This window comes from Gymnoscopelus microlampas, assembly GCF_963454915.1.
Source record: "Gymnoscopelus microlampas genome assembly, chromosome: 2".
Lineage (NCBI taxonomy): Eukaryota > Metazoa > Chordata > Actinopteri > Myctophiformes > Myctophidae > Gymnoscopelus > Gymnoscopelus microlampas.
The window spans coordinates 37,361,075-37,383,579 of NC_139939.1; the positions used below are offsets into that span (position 1 = coordinate 37,361,075).

Below are 22,505 nucleotides of genomic sequence, written 5' to 3' on the forward strand. Positions count from 1 at the left end.
AGAGTGTCTGTCTCATTCAATATAGACATGACTGACCGACCGACCTGTGCTATGGGAGATCACAGTTCCATAAGGTAGGATGTTAAGACTTCTTAGAAGTGGAATAAGGTGCTCAGCCAAATGACAAGTTGTATACGGTACGTACAGGCTTGTCACAAACATTGTGAAAATTGGGGCAAACATGAGATGTCTAAATTTGAAGTGCTTAGATTACAAGGATATCAAGGTGGTTAAATCCAACCGCAGTCTGAATGTAAAATGGAATTTAATGTGCACCAAAACATCAAGGTACATTAGCATACAATCACTGAAGTTGAAGTCGGTGATTTGTACATCTATCTATGAGATTATTTTCAAATTAAATGTACATCTTTGCAGATATGAATTTGAGTCCCTTTCATGTATAAAAACATGTACATATACAGTATATACACACGCAAAACATATATATATATTTATATATATATATCACTCAACTGAGTGCCAAAGCCCGCAAAGATTAGCGAAACAAAACATGAACACTAGATTGTTCCATTTGCTAAAAATGATTTATTGGACAAGGATGATTATGTACAAATCTGTCTCCTTGCTGATTATAACCGAACTGATTACACAGACCAAAAATAACAAAATGGAATAAGTCAAATGGAAAATAACGCTAACTGTAATAACTCAATACAAAAGAGAACATTTAAATGACTGAACACAAAATATCAGGAGTGACAAACAAAAAAAGTAATAAGACGTTACTAAAAAATAAAAAAAAGGTCAAAACTACATGAGATACAGTTAAAAGATAAAACATCACATCAGGACAGTGTACATGATTGGGATAATTTAAGAAAATTAACAAAAGGAGGGTGATGTTATGTGTGTTCCGAAAGGCCTATAGGAAGGGTAGGGTTGCATATCTCTCTCAGTTCTGTTTCAATGCTCATCTGTTTCGCAGATCATTTCTTCAACTACTGGACCGTTTCAGTGAAACAAAGAGACAAGTGGAACAAGAACCAGGTGTGTGCACACTCTAATTCAATCAAGAGGGCATGTGAATTCAATTTCTGAAGATAGTAATTTGACAAAGACCAAGGCACAAAACTTTTACCTCAAACACTGGCGTATGCCATATCTTTTGGCAACTGACCACTGCCACTTAGAGAAGATGTGGAGTAAAGAAGAACTTCTTAATGTAGACAACATGAATACAAACATTATAATAATATCATCAGTACTGGTCAACAGTACATTGATTTTGCAAGCAGGTACTGTAATACAATATTTTATATTCTTACCCACAGAAGTGTAACGGTTTTACTCTTTTTTTGGTAACCATTACCATTAATACAGGCTTGCAATCAATAGACAGCAAAGTTTGAACCGTCTTCTTACAAGAAGGAATATGTGTTCTTTCTGCCTGAAACACCCACTCATTACTGGTGTACTGACCTCTCCTACAGTGTGTTCACATCCATTTTCAGCTTAATGCAACTGCACAGCCAAAACAAAAACAAAGATAAATTAAAGACATACAGTACAGTATATAGTAAAAATAGACAGTAGTTAAGTGTAAGACGAAAAACATGTAACAGCAGCCTTGTGAGTGACTGGAAAGTGGGTTTATGTGACAAACTGAGGCAATCCACAAGAGAATGGGTTTTACAAAGCTGTTGAGTGGTCCTCCGCATTCATCCTTTGAACCATTTGAAGGAACCACTGTGTTCCCAATTTCATTTCCCATCCAAGTGTGTACACTTAGGCCTTCTCCAGGGACTTGTAGTACTCCTTAAGCACACTCCAGGCCTTTGTTGCCATGAAGCCCTCAGGCGGGTTCTGACCCTCACGAGCCATCTTGCGCATACGTGTGCCCGAGATGAAATCATAGTCTTGATGGCTACAGGAAGAAACAAGAAACATGAAAACGTAATGAGACTCATTGAAAGTTCAATGAGATGCTACATATTCTGTAAAACCATACACACATAATACATAAGCATCACACTCCATGAGAGGTGACAAGAAAACAAGGTTTGTTTTCTTGATTGGGAATTTTCAATGTTAGATTATTACTATTATTATTTTCAACCTCTTTCTGGTGGTCAATTTAGTCGTTTTTGCACCCACTTCATCATATTCTAAACCATAGTCACCATGAACACGTCTTGCTACTAAAGTGTCATTAGTTGAGCCACAAATTCAAAAGGTTAGCTCAGTAGAGTTCAAATTTAGTTCAGGAGGCATGCCTTAATAATAATAGTGATGTGTGCAGTTAGATGTCTACCTAGAGCCATGAAACGGTAGCATGGCATGTAATTACTAGTTGTACATAGACTGTCTGCCCCCCCTCCCTCATTTTATATACACATTCATTGTCTAACCGTCTCCATCTTTCTCTCAGATTTCTGTCATTCAAATGTATCTGTAAACCGCAACGTCTGACTGTTAATAACTTGTGTCAATTATGTTTGTATGTAAAACAAGTCAGTCAAAGGTTGTGATTTGACATGTAAGTGTTGGGTGTTTGTTGCCCCACACTCGTTTCCTTCATGAGAGGAAGTAAGATCTGCCATTAACATACATTTTACATAAAACTGACAACAGCATGTAGGATGATATCTAGTATCTACATATCAAAGTGACAGACAATGCCAGCATAGTCACAGGAAAAGAGACCTCAGACCTGAGTGCATGTGACAATCTGCATGAGATGGAGAGAAAAGATAGGGATTTGTCCCTCAAGCCATACACAGGCATGTGTATGGCTTGAGGTTTGGCAGCTCTACATGTCTGAGATTTCAAGATTACACTGTATTAGGTATATTGGTTTTGGTGCATGCTTTTCCAAGCATCTGCGCTTTAAACTCTATAAAAGGGGCTAAAGACTTAACTCATGGCAGCTCGGACGCAGCCGACAGTGTGGGCATGAATTGTACCTTGGGAGTTTTGGGGTATTTTGTCATGTTTATAAATTATTACAAGCAGACAGTTATTGCGCTGAAGACACGCCGTGTCGTTCAGTGTGGTTGAAGCTGAAACTGAATTTCAATGCAGGATTAACAATGGTCTCTCTTCCCTTCTCTCTCTCTTGCTGATCAAGCTTTGGTCAGACATCACACACAACCTCCCTCCCTCCCTCCCTCTCGCGTGCGTATCAAGCTCTGGCCTGACATCACACACAACAGCGATCTGCACTGACCGTTGTTGACCATCAACGCCACCACAGACGGGCAGGTCTATATTTTCTGTTGCCCACAACAGACAACTTGAACTTTATTATGTCAATATTGTGGAGTTAATTTAATGTCGGCTTGTACCAGTGAATTCAAAACTTAACCCAGTCACAGTGCAAATGGCGTCCAAGTGAAGACTAAAAGCTGTTACACTACACAATTTAATTATAACGTATCTAAATAACAGTTAAATATTTATGCATCCCCTTAGGCAGCACTATTAATTGGAATTGGACATTTTTAAATGATACCCAGCCCTGCATTAACATTGAGAAGTGACAGAAATGACTGTAGATGAGAGCTTCATTAGATTTAAACTTTCGGTTATGTTTTCAATATTCAACCAAAAGTGAAAACATAAACTCTGGCACAATATTTGATGAACCCTGCTAGTTTCAAACCAAAATTTCTAAAGCAGTCTAAATTCAATTTCTCTTAAAATAATACATAGGCATAGAATGAAAGAAAGTACGTAAATGATCAGTCATTTACTCCATTTAGTGGCGAAAAAAACCTTGTCATCCATACCAAGTGAATTCTCGTGCCACCACTATTACAATGAAACTTCCTTCCCATAATAACATTTGTCAAATGTGGTTTCGTTTTTCTGTGGTTTTCTATCATGTGGGCGATCAGTACAAGTGGAGTGGTTAAGGCAGATTTGTATGGCCCGCAGATTTCGCAAAAAAAATGCCACAAATTAAAGCTTATCATTGGTTCCGTACCAACAGAAGGCATACAGGGGCCATCAAACCCCAGTCCAAATGGGATGCGCTTATACTATTTGTAGGAACTCAATTGGCGGACTGTATAAAAACGGTATTATTTAATATAATGATTCCAAGTTCAAGAAGCCTATCTGATTGATCACGAAACACAAAGTCATTTTAGTTCATCCAAAGGACTCTTGCCTCAGCATTATGGATTTGAGATACTGCATAGGATACATTAAGTTCAACCCATTTCTGTGGCGTGGTGAAAAGTAGGATGCAAATTCTTTTAAGGCAGATTTGTATGGCCCGCAGATTTCGCAAAAGAAATGCCACAAATTAAAGCTTATCATTGGTTCCGTACCAACAGAAGGCATACAGGTGTGCATGACTCTTCCAAGAACTGGATTTTAAGCTCATAACCAATTAGTAAGAAATGACTACAATAGGTAGATTCAATGAGGCAATTTGATTGGTCGAAGTCACATTAGAAAAGAGTTGTGTGAGTCAGTGCATCTGTTGCTTTAACTCTTTTCTAATATTGTATAAGGACCATCATAGCCATAATCATGATGAAGAACACCCTCTCAGGTGTTACTTACTGCCAGATGGCTCCTTCTTTTACACCTTCACAGAATGAGCTGTCTGCACACTCCCTAGGAAATTACATGACAGATTCCCTCTTTGGTTAACCATTTGTTCAACAGAATTTTGGCCTGCACTCATGACATCTTCACCAGCTCTCCTTTATAAATCACTGTCAGGAATCTTTGGATAATAAGACAGCTCAAGATGACTTATTTGTAGAGATTTACAGTTCATGGAGTTCTCTGGAAGTTTCACACCTAGAAGTGTGGCATAGGCATGCTAAGAATGAGGAAATTCTTGAATTTATCTTTTTCTTGCAGTCCTGAAGCCTTGGGAGGAGGCAGGAGACAAGTCTCTGGCTAGATTTGATATGAGGACCAGGAAGCAGCGCATGTGAGCCCATAGAGTAGGATACAAACCCCTGAACCATCAATGGGCACCAACACACAGCAAACTCTACAGAAACCACTTTATTACACTGTCAATGAGAAACAGCTTGCTCTGATTTGAACCATTATACTTCAGAGGGCGGCTTTGAGGGGGATCACGGGCAATTAAGCTGAGCATCCATATTCCTCTTGAAATTTGGCAAGGCCCTGTTGAAGTGCACACTCGTGTGCGCGAGCGGAGAGGCCGGAGAGTAGAAAGAATGCTATAAATTTCGTGAGGCGCCATCCCAGGCCTTTGATTTTCCGGCTGTATGTTACCCTCTGCCTTCTCTCCCTAGCGCTAGGGTTAGACCTGACATGTTGAGAAAGAGTCACAGTGCCAATGAATTCTCATGACAGCTTTTTACGTCAGATGTCATATTAAAAAATATATGGCCTGTATTCTCTGAAGTGACTCTTTGATTTGACATAATGGCATCTTGACATTAGTCTAACCAAAAAAACCTCTCTACCCACATTATCAAAATAATGGCATGGATAATGTGGTTAAGATGCTAGAAAAAACTATTGAGCTGTTTTTGACATGACTGCAAAATAAATATTAGATTAGACACTTGTTTACATAAAATAATTGCATAAAACAAACACTTACTGGAAGAAATCAAAGTTGGCCTTAAATCCTGTAGTCTCCACTTCATTTAACCTGCTCAAGCTCAAACCCTGTCATGCTCTGTCACCCGCTTGTGCTATTGCAGAGCAGTTAGACTGACATTTATTGAAGCAGTCGTGTGACTGTTCAAAACCAATTTTCGATCGGCCCCCCTCTTTTGAAATGCTTGATAAATACCAGCTATGGTCTGACAAAGGTGAAATATAACTGGCCTATTCAGTAGGCTACCAGAAGTCTCTCACTCTCACTGAACCGAGTCAAACAGAGGGGAGGAAGGAGCTTTTGTTGTAGTTCCATTCCCCCTCATTAGAATTCTCTTCACTCATTTCGGAAGACAATAGGTAAGCACTAAGCAGAGAAGTGAGGAAAGAGTAGTAGACAGCATAGTTCAGGAGAGAGAGGTAGAGAGGGGGGAGAGAGAGAGAGAGAGAGAGAGAGAGAGAGAGGGGGGGGGGGGGGGGGCACTGGTGGGATTTGACAGGCTAGCAGGGCGATGTGTGGGTCCTGACGTGGGGGTCAAGACCACTACTCTATTAAAACAAGGTTACGTTTTAACGGATAGAGGCTTCTGTTATAGTTTTTGCCATTTTCACTGAATCCCTGGAATTTACTGGATATACAAGTGTAATTTGTCTCCAAAATATTGCGTCATGGAAAACAAAGAAAGTCTTTTGATTAGTCTGCTCATACGTAGTTATTTTTAGTCAGCGTATTCGTAGCCAAGCACATAACCTGATGGGGGGAGCTGCATGATCAAATCCCAGAGACACAGCAAGTTTGCAAGATTTTTGTTAGTCATCATGTGCAGTATCCGTATACAGTCTTTAATTAATGGCAGCTCTCTGCAATTTCTGAGCGACTTCAAAAGCGCACAGAAAGCCACAGAACATTGTCAGGGTATAAGAAAAGCAAAACAGATCCTATTATTCTTGGCTTGGCCTTTTACTGCAGATAAGAATAAAAGGGAAGAAAACCCAACACACACACACACACATAGGAAAACGAAGGGTTTTTCACACCGGCCCATTTAGTCCGTTTAAATTGAACTCGAGTGCATTTTGCCCTTTGCTACGGTTCGTTTGTGCAGGTGACAGTGTGAAAATAACAATCAAACTTGAGTGTGGACCAAAACAAATCCCTTCTAAGAGAGGGTGGTATCAGATGGATTCTATTCACACCCTGGTGTGATTCACTGCAGTTGAGAATGTGATCAGACTAAACTACGTGACTACCTAAACATTTCTAAATCCTTAAACATGTGATAACTTTCAAGGTGACTGAATGCATTTAGCACACATTTGAGATACGCCAGTTTCTTTATGGTGCATACTCGTCATAAGCTAGAACATTCAATATTCAGAGAAGGCACTGGAGCAACTGGGACAATTGGAGCAACTGTCTGAGTTGCTCCAGTGCATTCATTCTTTGTGCTGTATGTGACCTGCTCCTGTGATGCAACGGACCAGCCTGAACCTGGCTTGAGGCGTGGTGGAACTCCCTTTATTCAATATTCCATATCTATGTTTATACATTGTTTACCCATCAACGAGAAATTAAAATGGCTACTGTGAAAGGGATCTCAAGACGTTTGTTCAAATGAAGCATTCTGCTCAAAAACAGATACAACAAATACAAATTAAGCAGACATTTCATGCTGCTATCCAGAATTGAATACTTTGAAGAGAATAGCTTCAAAACGTCTGGACAATTCAGACAAATGAGAGTACCCTTTGCTGCATTTGTTTGGTCTGCTGTTAAATGCTGCTGCGTGAACACAAACCGATCCAAGGGAAAGTCCACCATTGTATCACATTAGTACTTGAATCGGAACAAAGCAAATTAACTAAGGGTGTAAACAGCCTTAATGAATGATCAATTTAGGGTATTGGGTCATTTATCTTCGCATGCTGCTGACATCTCTCTCTTGAAACTGATGCAAGACTATAGTCAAAATGTTGTGATGTGTAATGAATAAATAAATAAATAACAATGCACATTAATCACATGAGTCAACAGTGGAACTGATTAATATAAACATCCTGTTACTGACTGCAATGTCCCTGTACTGGTTCGATTCTGGCCCTTGCATATCACACCCCCCCCCCCAGCCTCAGCTTCCTGAGTATCTACATTCTCCTTTCTAAAAAGCAACACAAAAAAGCCAAAATGAAGTACTTACTTCTTAGGGTCATAGAAGTCCATGGCCTTTTTGACCTTGTTGTAAGCAGCAACCTTGAATGGCACAATCTCCAGAGTGATGAGTCCCGGTGCCATGGTGAGAACCTTGGCCCCATGGGTTGGTTCGTACAGGTCCTTACCCGTCTCTGGGTGGGGCATACCCGCCGGGTCACGGCCCACTATGTAGAAGTTAGCTCCAGCCACCATTCGTGCTCTGCAATGCCACTGCACCTGTACAGATAAACAGCAATTGTTTAGTACAACACATTGCTAACATTTTTTCAAGTAAGAACTTGAGGGTGGCGTTACTGCCAGATGGTGTTAATGCCAAAAATGATATGACCCTTATATATGCAGTGCCAGTAATATATCATCAAATCTCCACCCTACACCCAAAGTTTCAACATAGAGCATGTAGTTTCTAATGTAATTCTTGGGCCATGCTGACAGCCTATGTTATTTATCCCTCCACAAGGTTCAGTTTCGCCTGTGTGATAAAGTAACATTTTAAAGAGAATCTATCAATCTATAAATGCACTAAATCTCTGCCCGTCTGTCTGTCCTCTGAATAACTGTAGAACCGTCCAACCCATCAACTTAAAACTTGGCATGTGTATCGCCGAGGACCCAAAGGAGTGATGTCCTGAGTGGGAGGTCGGTCGGATCAGCAGCAGTTGTCCATAAATAATAACAATAAAATCCACAAATCTCTGTGTCTCTCCGTCTGTTTCCATTTTATGCCCATATATGGAGACCCCTAATGTAATCAAAATGACGTCATAGTACAGACATCATAGAGTGACCTCCAAGTACTATGATAATGAGTACTGCACTAAGTACTCGGGTACAACGGGTACTCAACGGGTACTCAACCGGTAAGTAATGCATTTATCTTTATCTACATTTATTTTCCCCCAATGATTTTGCACTTCACAAATAATTTCTTAGAAACATAAAATATAGTTCAGCTTTTTGTGGGCAAATATACTGTGAGCTGATACATTGGTACAATCTTAGGAAATAAATGTGAGTGGGGTTTTGGGTGGACAGCTTCTATACAAAGGCTGGAAAATGACAACTGTGGAATAATGTCCCTTGCGGTTGGAAAAATAGAAGGGAAAGGAATTAAATTGCATGACAATAACCTTAAAGGACCGCTTCAACCATTTTCAACATACTGTATCTTCATATAATTGGTCCTCACTAATGCCCATGATAAGATGGCACCATTTTGTCTAGTAAATCTGTGTCTCAGAGGAGGGCTGTAGACATTTCAGAAATCTGCCTACAAGTGACATCATCGGTAGACAGGGTTGGTCATTTTGATTTCAAACTTTTTCATTAATTTTGTATTAATATAATAGCAATGGATTATATTTCAGCATGCTAACTTTCCAGGAAGAGAAAGGCTGTAGTTTCTATTAGCCTGGAATCCCCAACAATGATGTCATTGGTAGGCAGGATTCTGAACTGTCCATAGTCTACCAATGAAACGCAGAGTGAGTAGACAGAAAGGGTGCCATCTTACAGTATGAGCATTAGCGAGGAGGACCGATTATAAGAAGATATGGTTGAAAATGGGTGAAATTCTCCTTTAATTGATTCGGAAAAATGTGTGGGGGGAAAAAGGCTAAATACTATGGTGCAAGAATGTGGTTGCTGTTGACTGATAGTTAAACCTTATGTTCACAGCACACACATCTTTCCTTTACAAAACACACAGATTAGTACAGTATAATAAAAGAGAGAGGAGAGGGTGCATGCCCCGGAGATTTTACATTTGACCACATATTTAAAAACACATTGACAAACTTTGTTTTAAAAAATGACTAAAACGAACTAGGGAAGACTTCCTTACTTTGCTTATTCTTACAGATTTAACAACATAAATCTTCTTAAATCTAACCATATGAACCTTGGTGATCACACCGAGGGAATGAACCAGACATTTTTTGCATATTTCTCACTTATGGCGGTTACGCACAGATTCTTGAAGAATATGACCTGGCAGGTGAAAAAAAAAATCTCTTTACAACCTTCATATCCCACAGTAAGTCAAAATGTGGGCTTGAAATGTAGGGAATTCAATGCTAGATTCAAGGATCATATTTAGTAGGGACCTCGACAGTCCCAAAACTATCACTTGTAGTGTCTCACATCTGTTATCTGGGTCCACCAGCTAATAATAAACTGAATTACTCCCCAATTGGATGACTAGAATGATGAAACCCTGCAGTAACCGGTAGATGAGAACCTCTGATGCAAGATTCTGCTCGGATGAGGAATGGGACATGGGTGGCTCTGTCTAGGGTTCATTCTTCATCTATATGCTCAAAGTTCAAAGTGTTGGTTGGAAAACATCAATGGCCCCACAGAGGCCCCACAACTCTAATTTAATACCTCTACAGATGGTCTGTCCTACATAATGTAAGCTTACCACTCATTTGTATGTCTTTTGTTTGTGTTTGTCTTGTGTTTGTCTGTCGTACAATACAATTCAACTGTCTTTCGTGTCATCTTTTTTTTGTGGGCTCTTATTCAAGCCTTTTATTTTGGAGGCAAGATGTTTATGAAGTCCCTCGTTGTATGTTTTGGCTTGTGTCGCCAGCACAAATTACTTATAATTCCTCTTTTAGTCATTGCATTGCTGTATTTTAATAATTCTGTCAGTATACTTTATCACTGTACAACTAAACTGAACTAAACTCAAGAATCTCAACCACTTAAGCCCTTTACTTCATTGTACGATGAAAAGCGAAAATATCTAATCTAAAAGCTCACAACATGTGGTGTTTTTGAAGATTTTTAAATGTAACAAAAATTCTGGAAAATTTTCGCCTATGACAACATGCCCAAAATAAGGGCGTGAACGTGGTTAAGAAATGACTAGAATAAACCATGAGAATGTTGTTTTTGTATGGTCATACAGGGTCAGGGTTATGATGCTATTGGTACTGGGGAGGAGCCAGGCAGTCCAAACCTGTTGTTTTATCCTCACAGACTGTTTCATGACATCTCCCAGAACTCAATCTGATCTCTATAACTCTCGCAATAAAACTTCCTCATCATAAGAGACTGATTAAAAGACAGATGAGCCTCCACAAGAAGCTATATCCTTGGTCAGAGAGAGTGGGGGAGAGAAAGGGGGAGAAAGAGAGAGAGAGAGAGTAGAGAGTCGTGTTCAGTGTGGAATCACTAGAAAGAATTTTCCAGACTAAATTAAATCCCCATTTTCTAGTGATGCGCCAACTTTTCACTTACAAAAGATTTTCCAGTATAACTTTGAAAAGTATTGTGAACAATTTCATACTTAAAAAGAATGTAAATAGAACTGCCGCTATGTGTCTGTTTACCTCCATGATGGATGTGTGCTGTTCTATAAACCCTTTTTGTTGTTTATGGTTGTGGGAATGACATTTTGTTTGTTCCTGAATCGTTCATTTTGAGTGAAAGGTGTTTGGTTTAGTTTTGAAGCATATAATGCACATAATTGCACACTCTGACTGAACAATACTTCTAAGAAGAGAAATGATAACGCTATTCTTTTGCTGAATATTATATATGAACCATTAAAAAAAGTTCCAGCACTAGAAAATATTTAGGAATTGAAATAGATATACTAATGCCAAATGCCTGGTGTGAATAGATTATGCACAGATTCTTGCATTCTGAAAACTGGGGGAGGCAACAGTCTGGCTCGAGAGGCTAGCCAAACTATTAAGTCATCAATTATCTTTCTGTATTCTTTTTTTTAAATATTGTGATAAATATCGTATTATGCACTTTTCATGATATTATCGCATTGTGAGTTTTTGGTATCCCTACATCCTCAGTACTTTGAACACACACACACACACACACACACATTTCAATCTTCGCCCTTACCTCGGTAGGGCCTGCATACATCATGGGCGAGGGGAAGATAGCCACAATGGTGGTGTCTGGCTTGAGGACACCCTCCTCTAGCACCGCTGCATGCTGACGCATTCTCCATTTTAGTGGGACATCGTCGTCCTTGGTCCAGCCCCCTAGAGGGTGGAGAAGGAGCACAGGCCGACGGTAGCCCCGTTCGAGCAGACGCCTGTGGGTGTCCTGCATCAGTAGTGCATGACCATTGTGAACCGGATTGCGCAGCTGGAAGGCAAAGACGGCATCTGTGTGGACAGAAAAATAGAGAAGAGAGGGAGAAGTTAGTAGTTAATATCAGAGTAAACATGGCCAGAAAGATTGGACTCATTGATGCCGTTGAAGCTAAGACTCCCAGGTTTGCAGAGAGAAGAATAACAGACTTGTCTACTTCAAATTCCTTTATTGAAGATAGAAGTGTTCTCGAAGTAAGAAACTCATCAGGATAAGTGAAAGACAAAGAGAGTCAAGCCCCGTACCTGCATTCATCTCCTTGAACTTCTGTTTGAGCTCAGTTGGGGTGAGTCGGTACTGGTCCAGTCCGTCATTCCAGTAGATCCGGTCCAGAACTTGGAGGTCTCCGCCAACCAGCCAGTCGCCACCCTCCATCACCATCTGAAACAGAAGTCACACTGATCTGATAATCAGCACAACACCATGCAGGATGAATACAGATTAGGCTTCACGTCAAAGTGTCCCTGAGCAAGACACTTAAAGACGCACTGAAGTGACATTTTCGGTCATTTTATTTTGAAGGTTCAGCCTGAAACGTCGGCTCAACGACTCTAAACCAATCAGAAGGTCCCATCCCTTCAGGCTATGGGACGTTGGATCTCAATCACTTCAGCCGTGTGCAACACGGCTAGTGTTTGTTTACAAGTGAGAGAGAGACGGCCAGTGAAGCACGTTTGCTACTACCTGGCTTATTTCTAACCTATAATGTTTTCAGATACATATTTTAGTGTGCAGATGAAGTTTAAAATGAGTAATACACTCATCTTCAATGAGATTCAAAACGGAGTATCTCTGTAATTAAAACCAGCTGTGTTTGAAGAACGTGCAGCTATGGGAATCAAACAGGTGCATGTAATCAAGATTCATTTATTTTCATGAAGGCTGCGTTATGTCATCACGCAGCACGTTTTCGTTTACAGGAAGTAATTAAGATTGGCTTTTTAGGGACTTTAAATGGTTTTTTTTCATTTTTTTGGGCATCTATTGTTAGGTATGCCCTATGATGACCACGGATATGCTCTAAAAGTGTGAAAAACATATTTTTCATTTCACTACACCTTTAAGACCAATTTATGCTTTAAAAGACAAGTGAGACAAGTGTCGACCGACACGTCGCACTTCGTGTCTCACAACGAGTTTTGAGCATTCATGCTCTCTGCGATTCGTCGAGACAAAGGCTTTGCCTAAAAACTTTTAAAGGAAGTGGAAGTAGTCTTGTGTATCTTCCCAAACAATCACAGTACAAGTTTTATGAAGTGTCTGCAACCTTTCATTTTTCCAGAGGTACGAGACACCATCAGCGGACACGTTTTTTTTGTTTTGACATTACTTTCATTGTGTGATGCGTCTGTCGACACTTGCCCCTCAGAGCATAAATTGGCCTTTAAGTGTGCCGCGTGCACTCACCTTAGCAGCTCACTGCTGCAAATGCAGAAAAGTTATTTACCCTCAGGGATCACTAAAAATGTTTTCTTTCTTTTATATGTTTTATGTGCCACACTCCAAAATCATTTTCACCATTTGGAACAGTAAATCATGAACATCCCCTATATTAAATTGGTCCATTTAACATCAATTCAAATCAGATGTTAGAGTCCAGTAAGGGGATTTTGGTTTGCAGGTAGGGTTTACAATATAAAATAACAATAAAATACACACACCAGAATGCTGCTCCTATCGTGTTTTTTTTTCTTTATTGGTGGTAACCACCAATAATAAAAAAAAACACGATGGGAGCAGCATTCTGGTGTGCGGATTTGATAGTTATTCCATGTTGAATTTTTGATCCAGCACCCAGCCCAGCAGGACAGGATGTGCGTGCCTTTTGTCACTTTGTGACACCTTTTTCATTCAGGGTTAACAATATAAACATGACAACATCTTCATTTTCATCGATATTTATTTCTAGCTGCTCCGATGACCCACTTTCACTTACGGGAACAATAAAGTTGACTATTATAGCATCTTAGCTTTTATAATTTGATTACTCTTGTCAGAACACCACTAAAAGCTGCACTGGAATCCAGCAATGAATTCAATAACGATGAAGAATAAATCACCATACCAGGATGTCTTTAAACAACCAGTAACACAATGCTGAGTCGCCTGCAAATTAAGACTCTGGTGAGAACCAGAGTATTTGCATTTGACCACATCTACATCCTTTTATTTTCAACAAGCGAGTGCAGAGATAAAATATGTCTTCCAACAATAAAACACACAGATGAGCTCATAACCGCAATGGAGAGAATCAATGTAGTATATTGTACGAGGAGACAGCTCTGTCTTATGTCTTTAAGAACTAACGTTATATTATTGTGCTACGGGCTGATAGAAGCACTTCTGTATGAACAGGAACATCAGAGGCCTCTCCTTCCTATTGTACTCTGGAGGGATGGTAGGTCTGCAGTAATGCATTCACAAAAATATTAAATAACAGTTATTTAGTTATAGTAGCCATTTTATTTTCAGGACTGGAAAAATATTCAGGACATGTCTTCCTTGGCCTAGTGGCAGTGTGCACAAAAGGTTTGGCGCTGATTGGTCCAGCGGTTTCCGAGATTAGCCGCGAAAACACACGCACGCACACACACACACATACTAAAGGGAAAATATCATCTAACTCCCGGCCTTCGGCTGGCAGAGATAATGACAGTTGATAAGGTGATAAGGGAGGGAGCCAATATAAGTCTTGTACGCATGGTTAGAAAGTCAAAATCTAACCCAAGTCTTCATAACTCTACCAGTTTGGCATTTCTTCACATACATCCGTGAAACATTAGTTTGTTGGGTCCAAGAGTGATTTGGGCTTAGTCTAGCCGGCTTCACGCAGAGCATCACACTTCTGTTTTGATAGAGGTGGTGAGGATCCCGTCTACATGATGTCATCAATAAACACTTGGAGTCTGAGCACTGTCAGATGGATGTAGCCTTCAGTATGGTGGTGTGAACTGTTCTCCACGCTCCTGTTGAGCCCATCTGTCTCTCTCTGGCCTGAGATCAGTCGTAAAGAGGCTTAACAGCTCTCAGCGTTGAAGACGTCAAAAGAACTGACGAGCCAGAATTTATCGCCTTTCACGTAACAGGACTGGAAAATGAAAATTCGGTGCAGACGAACCACAATTTATGTTTACAAAAGAATGCCTGTTTTGTGACAACACTTGTTTTGTTTTTTTTGCCAGTGGTTCTCAACCCCAGTACTGGAGGGCCCAGTGTACAACTAGTTTTCATGCAAGCAACAAAGTTACAAAGTGCTTTACATAAAAAGAGAAATCTAATCAAAGAACTCAAGAACTCAATGACTATGTATGCAAAACTGTAGTGTCTGGTACTAATTTAGACCTGGGATTCCAGGTGAATGCAAACAATATGAACTATCAGTAGGCTGGAACTGGCATTTAGAACCATTGACCTAAAGTGCACAATAATGACCCAGTGTAAATATTATATTTATCATTATGCTCCTGCAGTATTTGCATACACTTGTCTGAGCCTAATACACAATAATATGTAGAGATTTACAATTAATTGGTCATAATATCAGCTTTAAAAAAATTCAAAATCTGTATTAAAACCAAACAGATACCAAAATAATGTATTATTTTATAGTATTTATGTTTGAATGTGAAGCTGAAAAAGCCTTTGGGATGACGAAGGCTGAAGATTCAATCAGTGTTTTCTGGAAGCGTTCAAAAGTGTCAACAAGTTGAAAAAATACAAGTAGCTTGTATATCTGCTACTTTTGAATACGCCAAGACTAAAATCTAAAGTGACACAGATGCTTTCCCTGTTGTAATGGGTTAATCTATAATCGCATATTGGCCAAACATTTTATATCGTATCCCTAGCACTAAGGCCATTTTGGAGTAAGTGTTACCAAAATGGGTCTACAGGTTGCACACACACGCCCTACATATAGCAATTACATGTGGCCCTTTACATTATACATAAGGGGGCCTTGGCTAAACAAACAATCGCTACACCACCGTTTCCGACGTATGGGGGGGCTCCTGTTGGACCGATAAACAGGAAAAGTGGATTAAGCACATGTAATATGGAGCAGGTTGTTTCTGGTTGGAGAACGATGGGATAAGGAGCAGAGAACTGACCAGCACTGGGCTGTGTTGACGGATTGGCTGTAGCCCTGGGAGTTAGACATACACACTGGCACTAACATATACATACAACACACTCCGTAACGAGTGACACCTTAATCACAGCAAGCTGTGCACACACACTCCGGAGTGACAGGATGGAGAGGGTAAAGTAAGAGTGACAGCTCTGGAAATACAGACAGCTACACAGCATTGAATACACACAGTACTAACTATCTGTTTAAAGCCAGCAGCAGTGGGCAGCCATTGTACAGCTACAGTATTATTCAACATTTCCATTCCACCTTAATCTATTCAAGGCAAACGAACTGAGTATGGATATACTGTGTTAAAATAGTGCCTTCTTGTGTTGTGTAGGGCCGCACCTATCGATTTTTTTCTTAGGGATTATTTTCAAAGTTTGTTTGACTAATCGAATAATCGAGAAGTACGTCAAAATAAAAAAATTAAAAAAATCAACAAATCGATTAATCACTTAAGCATTATTTTATCCTTCGCCACACAAAAGGTGCTGTGCAAAAATAGTGAAAATAGCAGATCTAGAAGCTCACAATGCGCCGCTATCTGCTATTTTCACAATTTGTAAAATCATTTTGCTTACAATGACATGCCCAAAATAGGGGTCGATTATTAAGTGATTTTATAAAATGTACGATTATTAATTATTGTCAATTAAATTGATTAGTTTGATACTTCGATTAAGCGATGAACCCCTGGTGTCGTGTTCAAGAGCATATGACAGGTCAAAAGCTAACTTCCCTCCCTGACCTCCAGGCAAGCGAAAACCTCCTGAATTGACAATCTTTTAACTATCATCCTAAAACTCATTTCCATTCCAGACCATTGTGTCTGAACAGAGACACAGCGGAGCTCATCGAAAACTGAAGCCCAACGCCAATTTCTGTGAAATATGAGGACAGCTGGCGCACATATCTGGTGTTCAAATCCTTCTCTCTGCATTTTCAGCAGTGGGAGCTTTAAAATGAGCCACAGGGATTCGATTCTAAGCCCTGAGTGTTAAATCACTCAATACCACAAAGGTTACCATTACTTTTGTCTTGCGACATTGCCAGCGCACGAGTGAGCAGCCAACCACACCTAATCCTCAAAAACAATGGGAATTGACCTGATTCAGACAGGCAGCTAGTAAAAATAAACGCAGCACTAATCAGTCTTTGCACACAGGGAAAGTTTTATAAAAGGTAATCTAACAGTTGTCCATGCCTGGCATTGATGTCCTATTGTGGTGGAAAGGAGTGATAATTTCTCAGGCTTTAGATGAGACCAGACTCAGCCTAGTCTGTGTGTAATCCTTGTACTATGTCAAGTTCAAAAGAATGGGATCAAACTTGACACTGCATGGATATTTGACAGTGTTTCATTTAGCACAGTTCAAAACCCTGTGCCATAGTCGACAAAGCAAACTTCCAGTGGGCTGCAGGAGGCCATTTCATTTCATGACTTATGCAGTTAGACCATCAAGTCTACCCGAGTTAGCCCTGGCTGCTGGCCTAGCGGTCCGGGCACCTAGGCTCCAATGTTGCCTGACAGCGCGTCGCAAGTTTGAATCCCGATCCGGACGGCCTTTCCTGCGTGTCACTACGCATCTCTCTCCCAGTTTCTTGTCTACCTACTGTACTATCAATAAAGGCATAAACCCCCCCCCCAAAAAAAAAGAGTCTACCAGAGTCAAAATAGTATTGTCATTGCAGGTGTAACAAAATCAAAAGTGACTGACAACTCCCAAGTCAATCTCTGCTGAGATTGAGGAAATCATTCTTGAGCACTGTCACCCAAGGGTGCCTGGTGGCACAGCCAGTAAGTGCACTGGCCATGAGCTTTGTCAGTTGTGAGGATTTGGGGTCCGACTCCTGGATTCGGGGTCCGACTCCTGCCATGTTGCACATGTTTCCCTTCTCCCTGCCCTCGGTTTCTCTGCACTCATCTAAATAAATTAAAAGCTGCCAAACAATTATACAAAAGTAAACTAATAATATCAAACCACATTACAACATGGGAGGCTGGGGCGAGCACAGCAGGACAATGGCCTCTCCCGTGGCTCACCCAACTACTTTGTGGCCAAAGCTGTAAACACGCACAGACCTAAAAGCAACAACCTTGACAGGAGTCCAGCTAATACCGTGTGTGCCAAGTTAATCGCCTCTGTCGATATCTCGGTATTATCACATAAAAGCCAGAAAAATGCACCTAAAATTCATTTAAAAAATCCCCAAAAACAATTTAGCAACACTGGACCAACTATTCTCTCTCCTGGCAAACTTACAGCAGGGTGGGTGGGAGAATCATTTAGTGATGTTCAAGCTCGCCATCTAGTCTACCTGAGCCCCCCTTTCCCCTCTGCTTGATGGCCTATGAGGCAGATGGAAACAATTCCTAGCGTATTTATACTTTGTGGTATATTTGGACATGGGGTATGTGTGTGTGTGGTGGTCGAGTATGCGTGTGTGTGGGTGTGGGCGTGTATGACCCCGTGTACAATGGCTGAGTATGAATGTTTGTGTGTGTGCACGCACGTTCGTGCATATGTATGTGAAAGAGAATGGTGGCAGAGGAGTGCATTGGTGTATGTGTGTACTGGTGTGTGATGGTGGTCCGTGCGTAAGCGTATGTGAAAGCGCTGGCACTAATTCCAGCAGGCTGTTGAGGGCTGAAATGCAGTGACTGGTTCACAATCTCCAATGCAGGGGCAAGTCAACACATCCAAATAAAACACATGCAAAATGTGTGGGACAGACAAGACGGAGTGATTACACAAGACGTTCCTGACCGATGGAGGAGAACAGAACAGGGCTCTGCACTAACCCTCCACTTTATTCAATATTTCCACAAGCACTGTGAGAAGTGGCCACCTAGGTGTCTGTCTTGTATCAGAGTGGGAGTCCAGTGAAGTCAGTTTGCTTTGACACAGGCGGTGTTTATCAAACAGCACGTTAGGATGGAGCCTTCTAAAGCCGTTTGGGAGCTGGTTGATATTACCACCAGAGTTGAGTTTCAAAACTGATCCATAGCTTTTTAGCCCCGCCATCAGGCTGAATGAAAACGGTAACACATCTCACAAAATGCGTAAAGCTCTGCTGGACATGCAACCATTCTGTATTATGTTGTTCAAAACTTTAGATGTAACTCAGGTTGGAAATTTGGTCCATAAAAAAAAAAGTCATCAAGCTAACGTTCTGTATATTTGCCCTGGATTTTTGCCTGGGCTATTTTTATCTAAATTGTATATGGCTTGAGTGGCGCAGTGGTAAAGTCCCTGCTACCACAATCCCCACTACCACGGAGGTTGTGGGTTTATATCCACCGTGGTGCATCCGGATTTGTCGGACACACCATTCATTTAGAAAGAATGTGCCACTGCTGTAGCTTGCAAACGTCCTAAATTTAATACAGCAACGTTTTAGTCTCACTCTCTACATACATGTGTGGGAGACTATGTGTAGATCAATAAGACTTTTATAATTCAGTTATTCAAATGTTAGCTTAACAAATGGTTGCAAACAAAGACAACTTCTGACCTTGATGTAAGGGTGGTCCTTGCAGGTCGTGCCCCACTGGCGTGCACAGCGCTCTTCCTTGCGGTGCTCGTAGAACTCAGGGTTGCGCAGGATGGCCACCCTGCGGCCCTCGTACACCAACGCGATGGCCGTTACCCCGTCTAGGCGCTCCTTGTCTGCAGTGGCCACGGGCAGCACCACGGGCACTGACAGGTTGATGACACCACCTAGGGACAGGAGGACATGGAAGAGGACATAACTTGGTGTCATGAGGTCTGGTGTGACTAAAAGACATTTAGATTTTGATGCTTCATGGTCCTTTTTGTTCTGGCACTGGTAGACTAAATAGACAGAGAACACATCAGACTCATTGAATTAAAGCAAAAAGACAGTAAATGGTCAAGGATGACCTATGTGGTCAAGAGTCTACAACTGTTAGAGCTGAACAGGTGCATGGCAAGGTATGGCTCAATGAGACCTTCATGAATTTGACCTGAAAGGAGCATCTGTATTTCTCCATAGATGAGATAGGGAAATGTCACATATCTACACAATTCGAGTAAGCATGTTATAGCCACGTCCACCTGCCTTCCTGCTTTATCCTATGTTTACCTAGTCATGACTGATTTCTGTTTTGCCAACTTCAGGAACATGAAACAGCACTTTAATCAATCTGTGCAAAAACAAGATAGCAATCTAGGAAAAGCAATAGGTAGGAAGTCATTACAGAGTGCTGAGATCGTGACCATATAACGGACAGGGACAGGACAGGGCTACACCGAGCTGGCACACATGCTTTGCTTTTCGGCAGCTTGCGAGCCTGATTCTACAGTTACAGCTTAGGCCAGTGGGTCTGCAACATGGAGGCATTTCACAACAGCAAAAAACACAGCCCATACACTTTGCCAAAACACTGCCGTGCTCTAGCCAATTGTCTTGACAGTTAATGAGGGTTAATAGAATTGTATTGCCCTCCTAGTGATGCTATATGGAGTATTGTTCCATGTTTTGTTAAAATGCAGGTGAGGGATACAAAAAAGGTTAAAGTAGCATAACCATGCCCATTGGTTATTTTAGCAATAAAATCTAAACAAAAAATGACAGCAGTATCTCATTGACTACAGATTGTAGTGAAAATCTCCTACGGTAAAATAAATTCCACTGAAGCAAGCAGGAACTTCAGATGCACAATGTCTAAGCTCAGAACTCATGTCCTGATGCATTATGGGTGAAATGCCCCATTGCATACAAGGTGAAAGATTAAACTCTCAGGCTCTTGCATTTGGATCTTGGCCTTGAACAGGCCTATAGCTGGCTTGGTGGCGGTAGATCATGCCTATAGGCTGGGTGGAGGAGGAAGGAGGTAGAACAGGCCTTTAGCTGGCTGGGTGGAGGAGGTAGGAGGTAGACCAGGCCTACGTAGCTGTCTGGATGGACATAGACAGATAGGAGAGACTGGACTATGGCAACTCACTGGCCCGCGCCCGGTACTGTGTCACAGGGTACGACGCACAGCTGGTTCCAATCACATGCACACACTCCTGCCTAATGTCCAGACATCTTTGTTTATTTTTCGGCCCATTCTGACGACTGAAAAATGCGAATTTCCGATTCGTATTCGTCTCTCTGCTTCCTGACCATGACCGGGGCTATTATTAAATATATTTGTTTTGTTATTGGAAAAAAAAAAGTTGGCGCAGATGAGGATCAATCCATCACCGCGATATCATTCTTCCATTGTGAAATCCCTAGAAGGAAGCAGTGCGAACAGACAAATGATGGTTTGTGGTGTCAATCAATACAGAGCCTTCTTCCTTTTCCTCTCCTCATGTTTCTTCCTCTCTAGGACAAACACAGAAACCAGAGAAATAGGCCTTTTCACATCAACATGTTTCTGCTTCCGACCATGCCCAGACAAAACCAAACCAACACTCTCTGTTTGGCTGGCTACCTTGTGGGCACAGGAGATTGGATCTAAAGTAAAATCAAGCCAGGTTTTTCGCTCGGAGTGTTCCTTGGTTGATAGTCTGATGCTGCTTCAGTGAGAATAGTTGTAATGTATACCTGTGGAGCTGCTCTGATAATGAAATACAGACTATGGCACATTTCAAATTATTTCACGCCATTTTTTTACGGTGTGTGTGTATGTGTGTTGTGAGAGAGGAAAAAAAAGAATCCTGGCAACAAAAACTCACAGCTGAAGGGTTAGTTTTATATGGGTAATAAAAGTTAATTGACTCTTACTTGGAATTTCAAACAATACATGGGAAATTGCTGTAATTACACAGTTCCACTAATCCAAAGGTCTGGATTATGGCAAAGGCATCTGACAGCATTCCTTGAGCATGAATCTACATACCACCTTTGTTTTGAAATACCTAAAATTGACTCTGGCGTTTTTCTCTCGAATATAAAAACGGTCTCAATTCCTTACAAATACAATGTGTGGCAACATTCCTGGTAATGTCTTCATAACTATGATTCATTATGACATTTTTCTTTCTAAACTCTGTACAGAGTTAAGGCATGTGGCTGACATCTTTATCCAGAGTGACTTAGAAAAAGCAGACAAGTGGTTCAGTGTCGGGGTGCCTGGTGGCCCAGCCAGTTAGTGCCCAGACCACATGCTTCTACCAGCATCCGGGCTCGAATCCATCCCCCGTCTTGTCTCACATCTCTCCTCTCTCTGCCCTTGGTTTCCCGTCTTCCTAGAATGACCTACATTTGAGTGAGTAGTGTCTTACCCTTAATTTATACTTTGTCAAATTTGTCGTATGACAGCGTCACTCACCAGAAAATAACTGATTTTCAACTAGTAGAAAAGTATGTATCTTGTTTATTTACACTTCAACAGCAAATATAATATTATTTATATGACACGGTAGAGGATCTTGATGTAAACTCACTAGAAACTACCTCCAATTCATCTCTTGAATCGGATCCTTTTCAGCTGTTTGAACAGGCAAGAACTTGGGA

General features: G+C 41.0%; 1 protein-coding gene across 1 annotated transcript in view; it reads right to left on the reverse strand.

Annotated features, from left to right (window-relative positions):
• Positions 1 to 321: 321 nt before the first annotated feature.
• Positions 322 to 22,505, reverse strand: part of papss1 (3'-phosphoadenosine 5'-phosphosulfate synthase 1) — a 36,308-nt gene continuing 14,124 nt past the window's right edge. The window contains exons 8-12 of the mRNA XM_084085027.1: positions 19,551 to 19,756; positions 12,145 to 12,280; positions 11,645 to 11,913; positions 7,761 to 7,990; positions 322 to 1,888 (exon numbers count right to left, since the gene is read on the reverse strand). Of these exons, the coding sequence (XP_083941153.1) occupies positions 1,750 to 1,888; positions 7,761 to 7,990; positions 11,645 to 11,913; positions 12,145 to 12,280; positions 19,551 to 19,756 (980 nt within the window). The 3' untranslated portion in view covers positions 322 to 1,749. The remainder of the gene's footprint in view (positions 1,889 to 7,760; positions 7,991 to 11,644; positions 11,914 to 12,144; positions 12,281 to 19,550; positions 19,757 to 22,505) is intronic.